The 12,337-nt window shown below is 38.8% G+C and overlaps 1 protein-coding gene across 2 annotated transcripts in view; it reads left to right on the top strand.

Annotated features, from left to right (window-relative positions):
- Window positions 1–12,337, top strand: part of Bbox1 (gamma-butyrobetaine hydroxylase 1) — a 51,047-nt gene that overhangs the window by 7,165 nt on the left and 31,545 nt on the right. The window contains exons 2-3 of one of the 2 annotated variants that reach the window (XM_021231233.2): window positions 1,048–1,301; window positions 2,693–2,807. In XM_021231233.2, the coding sequence (XP_021086892.1) occupies window positions 1,083–1,301; window positions 2,693–2,807 (334 nt within the window). In that variant the 5' untranslated portion in view covers window positions 1,048–1,082. Of the gene's footprint in view, window positions 1–1,044; window positions 1,302–2,692; window positions 2,808–12,337 lie in introns of both variants that reach the window. The other variant, XM_005064806.4, reaches the window with a different exon arrangement.

The following is a 12,337-nucleotide window of genomic DNA, read 5'->3' as shown; positions in this document are numbered from 1 at the left end:
CTGAATCTTTCATGTAAAATCTATTTATTTTACTAAACTCTACTCTTTGTACACATGCTGAGAATCTCAGAAAAATATTTGCAGAAAGTTAGGTCTATAACGTTGTATCATTTCTAAAGGTTGGGCATGGACTCACTCATGAAATAAGGGTTGACACTGAGTTGCCAAGTGCAAGCAGCGAGGCTCCTTTCTTTGCTAGATTTCTTCTCCTGTAATTATTGCATTGCTAGAAACTTGGGGGATTTTGTAATGAAAAGAAGTCATACATTCCCAGTCAAAATGTAGATATGCAAAACTACCCCATAAACACTCAGGATAAAGTAAGACATCCCAAATAGGCAAAGGAAGAAAATGTCAGTAAACAAAGCAGGTAAGTTTTTTGAAGGACTTCAGTATTTTGATGTTCCAGTGAGAAAATATGCGGTGCAAGTAAAAAGCAAAAATATAGTGATGAGAAATATCACTATATTCATAGTCACACTGCCCTTTAAGCAAACTAATTGCATCTTAGTCCCTTGGTGGTCATTGAGAATCATAGAAGCATGTTTGGTTTCCAGAGCCTGGTGCAGCTGTCGCCAGTTAAAACAGCAGAGATGTGAGCCAGGACTAAGGCACACAAGTAGAGAACCTATCTGCCTGTGCAAAGCCCTGGGCTCAATCTTCAGCCCCACAAAGCCAAACGAGGAGGTAAACATTACCTTTTCTATTTGTGGAGCAGTTTTTCCACAGCTTTTCTGTAAACATGGTTATACAAATGGGTGTATCATTGGTTCTCACTTTATCATCTAAAGTTTCTGTTAAAAGAACAAGAAATTCTTTCCATTGGATTCTGATGTAGCATTTTTATCTTAAAGCTAGTCACTCTGTTTCTGTTTACAACATGTGAAATACTCTAATCAGAACAAAGGTCCCAGCATTATTCAAACCACCACAGGCTTACACTGCTGAACGGATAGCAGAGGCCAGAGTCCACTTGCATTATTGCAGAGGTCAGGCTCAGGTAAAATCTGCCTTCCTAATACTTTTAACATTGACTTGTCATAGCAGGTAGCTGGTAAGATTTATCTTCAAAGACCAGAAACATGCACTGTGCCATGCTAAAGGCAGAAGCGGTGGATGGCGCTCATCTTATGCAGATCTTTTGGCACGATGGGACAGAATCCCTCTACCCAGCAGTGTGGCTGAGAGACAACTGCCAGTGTTCTGAATGCTACTTGCATTCTGCAAAAGCTCGGAAACTTCTCCTGGAAGCTCTCGATGTGAACATTCGAATCAAAGACTTGTCATTTGACAGGAAGAAGGTAATTATCTCTAGCAGTCTTTCCCTTCTATTTTGAGTTAAATCAAGGCTTACTTTATAATAATGGAATCAATTTTCTTTAAATTTATCATATATATAACAAACCATCTCCATGGACATGTTTGTAGCATGTTTGGTTCAGAGCAGGCTTACTCAGTGGAAGAATCTGCTGTTGCTAACATGGCTTCAGGGTTTTCCTTTTCCTTTTTCTTTTTAATATGCATAGTGCTTATTTTTTTTTACATTTTCTTATTTAGGTTAGAAACAATCTTGTTTCACATGTCAATCCCAACTCCCTTTCCCTCCCCTCCTCCCCCACCCTCCCTACCACGTCCCCCAGTCCCCCACCCAATCTCCACTCTCATCTTCAAGGAGGGTGAGGCCCTCCATGGTGGATCTCCAGTAACTGTTATTTCATCCAGGAGCATAGTGCTTATTTTAACTGAAATGTAATTATGTCACCTGTGTCGTCCCTTTTCCTTCCTCCAACCCCTCCCATTTTCCCCTCCCTCTCTCTCAAACTGTTGGTCTATTTTTCTTTAGTATTGTTACATTTACTTATGTACATATAAATATAGAAATACTGCCTTTTGATATATTCTGGTTTCTCTTCAAGGTTTTGTACAAATTTTTTGCTTATTGCTACTACCATTTAATGAAATATGCAAATTTGCCTTTTTGCTTTTAGTGGCTAGCAGCCTTGAAACACAATCATATAGTTTGTATCATAAAATTAGTGCATCTGAAAAAAAAGTAGTGCATCTGGTACTTAGTTTACTCCTCCATCAAGCTAAAAAAGTACAGAAGTTGTTCACACAAATGTCAGAATTCGGTGAGATAATCTGGGTGGAAATGTTTCTCATAGTGCTTGGCATAGAGTACTCACTCAGAAATTATGCTGATAATTGTTATTTGCCCAAACTAGTGTGCAGGTCTATAAGAAGCCATGTCCTAAGAGCGTCACTCTCAAAATCAACCAGATGTGGCATCAATCATCTTTCTGTCTTCCTTATTTTCAAATTCTCATCAGATTAACAAATGTGATCAGAAATCCCATCTTTCCCAGTTATTCTGTCCTTCTCTCAGCTTGAGTTCTCTGTTCCCAATTCTCAGTCTTGGTAGTCATGCCCTTTCATAGGACGTTTGAGGATCACATTTTTAGAGTATGTAAAGCAGAAATGTCAGGTTAGCAAAATTCTATTTCTTACATATCATCTCATCAGCCTTAGGCACCAGAAGTAGACCTTTGGCTTGTGGGGGAAAGGGAGAGTAATGTTTAATTGAATTATCTGGTCATTTTAAATAACATTCAAAAGAAAAGCAACTGCAGAAGGCAGAAGTGTAGAGCTGTGCAATGTGCAAATAAATGATAATTGCTTTCTGTGTTATAAGGTTTATATCACGTGGCCCAATGAGCATTACAGTGAATTCGAAGCTAATTGGCTGAAGAAAAGATGCTTTTCCCAACAAGCCAGATCAAGACTCCAAGGAGAACTGTTTTTACCAGGTAACATTTTCATCATCTTCCATCTACACTAAAATCTTATAGAAAGAATTTCTAGAAAAGAAATGCTGTTATTTGAATTGGATGTATCTACAGGACACTATTTAATGATCTGACTATACACACATGTATTACAAAATGATGAAACCAATGTAATCAGTATTCATATCTCTTTCTCACTTTCTTATGATTTGTGAAGGAGAAAATTCAAACCCTTATATCTTGGTTAAAATAATATTGTAATTTATAAGGAATACTTACCATGTTAGTGACACAGATCATTTGGGCAAAACTGGAAAGAATATCAGAGCAGATGTCAACACTCTAAAGCACTAGCAGGAAAAAGGACAGTAGGCTTGAATCTTTCTCCTCTGAAGTTAGGGCTGGAGTTCAAGAAGTTCCCCCCATGCGCTTTACAAAGAAGCAGATTAAACCAGAGACAGCTTGTCCTTCTTAACAACATCTGAAGTCAGAACAGCACGAAATCAATAAATCACAAATTCCTATCCTGGTGTCCATTGAAAGATTGTGTGAGTGAAGTTGTGAAACAATGAGCCCAGAGATGAACTTGCCCATGAGTGTGAATGCAATCCTGTTTCCCTAGAGAGCATTTACATGGATCCCCAAAGAATCTGTGAGTAGGAAAATGTTTAGAGATAGCAAAAGATGGATTCAGTGGCAAAGGGGAACCTTGTCTCTCAGATAATAAGTAAAATAAATGTGGAAAACAAATAGGTAATTTAAAATAAAACTTCTAAGAAATGTATAATAACACAGACCAAGCAGAAATGTTGATGAGGGTGGGAAGGTCAGAGATTTCTTTTATATTGTTTTACAGATCATTATATATGATTGTGCAGGTCAAAGGCAAACTCTACTATACATGAGTTTTGCCTGTCTGTTGGAACCCTGACTTCCACAAGCATACTAGCCTGGAACATTTCCCTGAATCTTCTTTTCCACTGTCAACCTTTATCAGACCACCACCCCTTTGAGGAAGTGGCCACCTGGGTGAATCTGTGCCACCTCTTTGGAGAACTTAAAGTCTTTTACTAAAAGTGGTTCTTCTTTATTCCTTCCAAACCTCACATACGGTAACTGTCTAGGATTTTAAAACTAGTCTTACAACAGATCACTGGAAGTGGAGATGTTACTTATTAATCAACTTGCTGGGCAGCTTTCCATTTTCCTGTGGACGTCAATAACAAAGTACCATAGTTTCCCTTTCTCTTTAAGCACAGACTAGACTTGTTAAGAATTAAATTCCTCTAAGTGCTTGGTTTCACCACTGTGACAGCTGACATGGATTTGTTCCACTGCTGTGTCTGAACCAAAAATTCATTCCCCTTTATCTAGCTCTGGTAGGTGGTCGAAGATAGATGAGTATACAGGAGAAATTATTCTTTCTACTTTCCTTCAAAGAATGTATTTCTGGATTCCTTGCATTGTCTTCAATAACATAATTTCACAGACATTGTCTGGGTCAAGTGGCAGTATCTTGAATGTGTTTTCTGATATTCTTTTTTTTCTTTAATTCTCCCCTAGTTTTGTAATCCATTTGGATTTGGCTTTCATTACCTTCAAGTTCTTCTCTGTGTCATTTCAGGAAGCAAAAGTCAACTTTTTTATTATCACAGCTTAAGCTTTTAAATGCTGGAAGAGGAACAGCCACACCTCACCATTAACATATCCTGAAAAGTGAAGTTTTTATAACTTACATTCCTCAGTACTATCAGGCAGTAGCAAAATGGAAATGATAGTACCTTCCATTAAGTAGTGGAAAAAGCTGGTCACAATGACAGCTTGTGAGCATGAATGACCTAAGAAAACTGGCTGCTAGGTAGACACTGGAAAATACTTTAATGCTTTAAAATTCATTTCTAAAATATATTCCCAAGTTGTACAGTTGATGGGTAAAGAATAAATTGATAGGCCATTTCTACAGTAATGGTTAGATGGCTTTTTGCCTGTTCCAATGTGTGTTTTCAAACATTACTACTCCAAAGCATGTAAACAAAGTGAGCTCCATTGGTGAAAGCACTTTGCTCTTTAGCCCCAATATTTCAGCCCCAATAGCAATGTCCCTCCACTGCTTCTCCCTTGGAATGAGGGCTACGGTGCTTAGAAAACCTGGTGTCCAGATGCATACCACTTTCCTTCTCTTGGCACAGGTGGCCAAACACAAAATGAAACGATAAATGACAGCTGTCCTCCAAGCTGAAAGAAAGATGTAGAGAATGACCTTTTCTCCCATTGATGTACATTCAGATGCACAGACATTTGGCATCTATTTTGTGTAGGGAATACCAAGGTATAAGGAAATACCAAGGTGAAAAGGGAAGCCTGGACATACACTGAGTTCATTAAGACCATGTGCTGAAAGTTAACGATGACATGAATCAAAGAATATATAAAAATGAGAAGATAATATTCACACGGAGTTTTCTTTTTTATTATAAATTTTTATTTAAATTTTAAAAAATCTTATTTTACCTACCAATCCCAGTTTCCTCTCCTCCTCCCATACCCCCCACCAAACCTGCATCTCACCCCCCATCCACTCCCCAGTAAAGGTGAGGCCTCCCATGGGGGATCATCAAAGTCTGTCACATCATTTGGGACAGGGACTAGGCCCTCCTCTGTATATCTATGCTGAGAGAGTATCCCTCCATAGGGAAAAGAAAGGAAAGGTACCCTTGAACAAATTAGCACAGGAGACGACTTCCTGAACATAATACCAGCAGCACCACACTGATATTGACAATTAATAAATGGAACCTCCTGAAACTAAGAAGCTTCTGTAAGGAAAAGGACAAAGTCAACAAGACAAAACAGCAGCCCACAGAATGGGAAAAGATATTCACTAACCCCACATTTGACAGAGGGCTGATCTCCAGAATATACAAAGAACTCAAGAAGCAAGTCTCCAAAATACCAAAGGATCCAATTAAAAAGTGGGCTACAAAAAAAAAGTGGGCTACAGAACTAAATGGAGAATTCTCAATAGAGGTGTCTGAAATGACTGAAAGGCTCTTAAGAAATTGCTCAACGTTCTTAGCCATAAGGAAATTGCAAATCAAAACAATCCTGAGATACCATCTTGCACTTGTCAGAATGGCTAAAATAAAAAACACCAATGACAGTTAATGCTGGGGAGGATGTGGAGAAGGGAATGCTTCTCCATTACTGGTGGGAATGCAAACTTGTACAGCCACTTTGGAAATCAGTATGGCAGTTCCTCAGGAAAATGGGAATCAGTCTACCTCAAGATACAGCAATTCCATTCTTAGGCATATACTCAAAGGATGCACATTCATACAAAAAGGACATCTGCTCAGTTATATTCATAGTAGCATTATTTGTAGTAGCCAGAACCTGGAAGCAACCCAGATACCCCTCAACTGAAGAGTGGATAGAGAAAATGTGGTACATTTACACAATGGAGTACTACTCAGGAAGGGGAAAAAACAATGAAATCTTGAAATTCACAGGCAAATAGATGGAACTAGAAGAAACTATCCTGAGTGAGGTAACCCAGACCCAGAAAGACAAACATGGTTTGTACTCACTCATAAGTGGATATTAGACATAGCGCAAAGGAGTACCACCCTATAATTCACAACCCCAGAGAAGCTAGAAAACATGGAGGACCCTAAGAGAGACATAGATGGTCCCCTGGAGAAGGGGAAAGGCAAGGGAAGAATAAAGAAGGAGAGCAAGAAAAGAAACAAATCAATAGAGGGATCCTTTAAAGGTTTAAAGAGAAATCTGGCATTAGAGAAATGTCCAGGGACCCACAAGGATGACCCCACTAAGAATCTAAACAATAGTGGAGAGGCTACCCTAAATTCCCTTCCCCTATAATGAGGACTACCTTAAATGCCATGCTAGAGCCTTCACCCAGAAGCTCGTGGAAATAGAAGCAGAGATCTCACTGAGTTTTTTAAGGAATAGTTTGTCAGGCAGAGGCAGAAAAAGGAAAATCCTCACAGAGAAAAGGGCATGCAAAAAACCACAAAGTAGGAAATAGAAGTAGAAATCCAGGAAAGTACAGTGTGCTAGATGTTGATAAAGTTAAAATTGCTAAGCAACAGAGGAGATGTCAAAGGCCAAAGTAAGAATTAGTTTGCATACACTGCTTTGTCCACAGACTGAAGACAAGGATGAGTTTTTTCCAACACAGAGTTCAAGTATACCATTCCAGTCATCTCTCAGCTGATTCTCTGTTGGCAAACCAAACAAATTAATTCAAGACCTTTACAGGTTTCAGATGACTGCTGCAAGTTTTTCCTCTGTACTGTATACATTTGGGTTTGTCTGCCTGCTTTTGATTACATTAATATATTATCATAAGTGTCTCCAAGTCCGTGAACACCTCCTACTCTTTGACTCTTCTTTTATTATAGCCTGTCCTCTGACCTTCACAGGGCACTGTGGTACACACATGACATGTATAGCATGTACACACAAAATAATAATAAATTTAAGATTAATTTTAAAAAATAAAGCTTTTATGTAATAATACTTTAACTTCCACATAAAATTTGACATAATTATTCTTTCTTATTTTGTGAGCTGTGAAATTTTCAAGACTTAACTGACAGACATAAAATGAGAAAAAGAAATGCTACATAGTATCAGCATATATAGGAACCTGTGTATTTCTCATTCTTATTACTTGTTTCTGTCGTAAGGTTTCTATTTATGTGAAGAAACACCATGACCTCAGCAGCTCTCATAAAGGAAAGCATTTAATTGAACTGGGGGCTTGCAATTCAGAGATTTAGTCCATTATCGTCATGGTGGGGAGCAAGGCAGCGTTCTGCCAGGCGTGGTGCTGGAGAAGGAGCTGCTATATGTTAATGTGCAGGCAAAACGAAGTAGACTGTCTCACTGGGCATGGCTTCAGCATATGAGACCTCAAAGCCCACCTCCAGAGTGACACACTTCCTCCAACAAGACCACATCCACTTCAGCAAGGCCACACCTCCTAATAGTCACTTGTTTAATCATTTACTATGCAAATCAGTGAGATTAAGTGTTGGCCTATGTAATCCCAGCAATAAATGAGGCTAATAAAAAATTAAATCTAGTCCAAAGAGTAGGAAAGCCAAGAACTGAGTAAAGAGCATCTGTACTAATAGACACCCTGATTTCTGTACTCACAGTGATCTCTGTGTGTGCACCCATCTGACACTACCCATGTTACATTAAATAGTCATTATCTGCTCCACCAGATAATTAAATCTAGAGAAATAGCCATCTCAGTCACTGACTTAGCTGACTAAATACTACCAAACATTGTACATTTATTCATTCATCATCCTGATAGGTGACTGTTGAATAACACAGTCATACCCTGGGGTTGAAAACACAATAGGGAACAAAATGGGAAAAGGCTTTGGACCTTAGGCATTTAAATTTTTGTGGTGAAAGAGACCAAATAAAAATTGTGCAGACTTATCTGTATTTCCTCAAATAGTAATAAGCACACAGACACAAGCAAGTTGGTGAGTGTGGCGGTGACAGTAGATGAGATTTCTTTTCTGAGTTCTTGTATTTTTTAAACTAAAATGAGGAAAATCATCTGAGATGAAAATAGAGGAGGAAGTGTGGAAGCGAGACTAGAGAATGTGAGAAATGGCTAGAAGAGTTTGTGCATTTTTTTAACTATAGATTCATGGCCATTGACTGAAAGTCATCACTCTGGTCTGTTTTCGTCGAGACCCATTCAGTATGAACAGCTCAAAGGCAGATTCAGTAAAACCAGCAGAGCCATTGTGTTCTTCACTGACGTTACCGCATTCTGTTTTCATAGCTGGGTAGGTTATTTTCATGCCCTGTTATCCAGGTAGAGGCTGAACAGAGAGTTTCTTGCTTTCCAAAGCCCATGCAGTTGGAAAGCGTTGAACCCAAATTGACCATTCAAATCTCAAGTCATTAGCTTTGACATAAGGACAAAAGGTCCCTATCAGATGAGACATGCATCCTTATCTCTAGGAAAACTCATGAATTTTGCAACGAACCAGTTTCATAAATGCAGCATGTGAGTAACAGGGGGAGAAAACTCAGATAACATTCAATTCTTATCTTTCTGGTTAACAGGAGAGCTAATATGAGCCATGAAGTTAAAGCTGCCAAAAGAGATATGAGCTCATTAGTAAAAAAAAAAAAAAAATACAGCAGTGAGCTAACTAAGGAGGCATGGATCAGACCAGTTACAATTCTATTCCACTGAGGAAATCAGGGGACTTTCACACACTGAAACACCATATCCAAAGGAAAACAGAGAAGGTCGTGAGTGGGGGTCTCACAAACCACATAGCAGCATGGAGAGAAAGGGGCTTAGTCACCTTAGAGAAAGAGCGTAACAGCTGTCTTTATGACATCTCTAGGATGTATGTATTCTTTGTAATTCTAAGTGTACAACTGGAGTTTTAAAAGAAAGGTGGCAATGCTAGGGAGATGGCTTAGCAGTCAAGTGTGCTTCCTGCTCTCCCAGAGAACCTAAGTTCAGTTCCCAGCTCCCAAGCTGAACGGTTCACAGCTGTAACTCCAGCTCACGGGAATCAAATACCTGCTTCAGACTTCTGCGGGTCGCCATACACATGTGGCACACACACACACACACACACACATACACACACACACACACACACACATCTTTAAAAGAAAGGTGACAAACTAACTATGCTTCCACATAAGGAGGAAAGGAGGAAGCTTGAGAAATTTAGTGTTTATCTGCAGTTAGCTGCTCCATAGATATATGTGTATATATGCGTATCAGGAAATTGAGAACAAGACAGTGTTCAGTAACTTTATTGTGAGTATCTTCTAGGATAGTCACAGCATCATGAGTCAAGAGTGAGGTGGAATTACATCCTTTGGAGTTGATTTCTCTTTCGTATACAACTCCTCTCCTCTGTGTCTGTGGTCAGAGACTGGGTGTTCCAGTTCAGATACAGGTTAGCTGTGTGATGTTGGGCACTTATCTAGGCTCTGATTTCCCATGTTCATATTTGTAAACAGGAGCAATGATAGGACATACATAATGGAGTTGTTATAAGGGTTCCATGAATTATCAGTGTCTAGAACTTAGAAGAGTCCCTGGAATCCTAAGTGCAACATCTTACACATGCCATCTTACTGCTTTCTGTGTTGCATTCTCCATATGAGTAGCCATTCTTGTCAAAGGTCTATTAACATAGAATATTCCAGCATCATAAAAATGAAAATGTGTTTCTCTTCTAAGAAGCTTAAACTTGCTTGGAAGCCTCAATTATACATTCATATACAATTCATTCTAGACTTCAGAGTTGGGCTGGAAAGATGGCTTGGTGCTTAAAAGGTCTGACTGCTCTTCCACAGAACCAGGGTTCGATTCTGATAACCCACATGGTGGCTCACAAGCTTCTGTAACTCCAATTCTAGGGGCTCTAATGCCCTCAACTGGCTTCTGCAGGCACGGCATATACATGGTATACTTACATATATGGAGATAAAACATTTCTACACATAAAAATAAGTCTTGAAAATAAATACTTAGATGTGAGTTAAAGTAAATAAGGAGATATTTAAGATGTAAAGCGCAATTTGTTCTGTAAAATCTACTTTGTGCTATCCCTGGCATTTCTATTAGGGGGAGAGAGGGATAAAAAGTCATTATTAGTAGGGAGATAAAAACAAATAGCATGAAACCCATTGTTTGTTGCTATCTAGTGGGAGAGGCAGAGATAAGGTGCTGAGTCTGAACTAGTTCCCTCTCCATTCCCAGCAGCTGTTTATCACTGCCACAAGCTTCACAAGCACTTGACACAAGAATTTACTATCATGTATTTGTGCTTGTTTCTTTACCTATCTACCAAAATTTCCAAATAGGGGATTCAATCATAATGCCTATCTTTATTCATGAATGTAGTCTTTTTCAACAAATACATGTTGAAGAAGATGTCAACATGAAGAGATAAGCACTGTGGTTTTGTCAAGGCTGGGTCAAGAAGAGAGACACCTCCCCCTTGCTTAACAGACCCAACATGTTTCCAGAAGAAGGTCATTTCAGAGGTTATTGCCACATTTCAACCCAGAACCAAGAAACTGCAAGTCTCCCTTCCTATGTGAAGGAATAGTCTTAACTAGAAAGACTCAGTAGTGGATGCCAGAAAAAGCAGCCTTCAATGAAGAGTTGTATGATGCCCTCTAATTCTTTGATCCATATCAAGACACTAAAATGTGTACTGGAGTATCTCAAAAGGTCCCACACTGGTGAACAACACCATTACCTACAGCAGTGAGCCATACACCAACAGTTCTTCCAGAGACTTTCTGCCCTCTTCCTGCTTCCAGGGTTTCCAATACACATGTCTTGTCTTCAAATCCTCATCTCATCTGAACATTAAGAGAGGACAAGTGACTAAAATCTTAAAAGACATGTAGAGTTCACCAGACAAGAGATAAAAGAGTACAACATCCATCCAATGAAGAAAGGAGACTCAAAGCCCTGTTTCTTTCCTCTGGGTTCTCTCCTCTAGTAGGGATCAGAATTAGGTTTTAGTGGAGACCTTAAAGTCATTCATAATAAAAAACTTAAATATAATAAAATGGTAATCATATTTAATTACTATAAAAGGAAATTTAATTAATATACTATGAAGATATTAAGAAAAGAGTAAAAATTTAACTGATGCCGGGTATATTAGATAAGCCATTTCAGAGCCAGAGCCCAGCATGATACAGGTAGACGCGAGGACCTAAATTTTTTAAACAACACTTTGAAAACCAGCTTTCTGTGCTCATGAATCTTTAACTACAGACCTTCTTTGTGTCTTTTTCCTTTCTGAAATATAACTCAGGGCCCAGGAATGTGATGTTTAGCCCTCAGTAGGAACCCTTACACAAACAGTTCCTTGAAATCTGGCATGTAGCCTGATCATAAATTTTATGATGTGTGAAGCACATGTTTGAGGAAGTATTCATTAGTAAGGCCATAAGTTAAATAAGAAAGGGTGGCCATACCTTACATATTCCATCATTTCCATTTTGTTTATGTATCCAGACCGAAGTGTGAAGCTTAAATTTGTTCTTAATGTATTCTCCTGACAAATGTTTTACTCTAGTCAAATGTATTTTCTTTTGCATCCCCTGATAGTTACTTTTTGCAGTTGAAGGAAAATGGGAACATGTTTTGAAATCACTCTTTGGATGTTGATATTTAATATTCTCTGCAGACATCACAGAATTCTTTGTAAGGCCAGTTTAGTGAAACACAGTATTAATTCTCACTGATAATTAGAGTAATTTATATTCAAGATCACAGGCTGGATCTGGCAATCAGCTATTCAAAGAACTATCTTTGCAAGTCACATTAGTTTTTGGTGGTTTTAGACAGAGTTTCTCTGTGTAGCTTTGGAACCTGTCCTGAAACTGTGTAGACCAGGCTGGCCTCAAACGCACAGAGATCTGCCTGCCTCTGCCTCCCAATTAAAGGCATGTGCCACCACCACCCGGCTACAAGTCACTTTTTGAACAGTGAAGTA

The sequence above is a fragment of the Mesocricetus auratus genome, unplaced genomic scaffold (genome assembly GCF_017639785.1).
Source record: "Mesocricetus auratus isolate SY011 unplaced genomic scaffold, BCM_Maur_2.0 Super-Scaffold_100004, whole genome shotgun sequence".
NCBI lineage: Eukaryota > Metazoa > Chordata > Mammalia > Rodentia > Cricetidae > Mesocricetus > Mesocricetus auratus.
The sequence above is the reverse complement of the archived record's forward strand: the minus strand, read 5'-3'. Positions and strand labels throughout refer to the sequence as shown.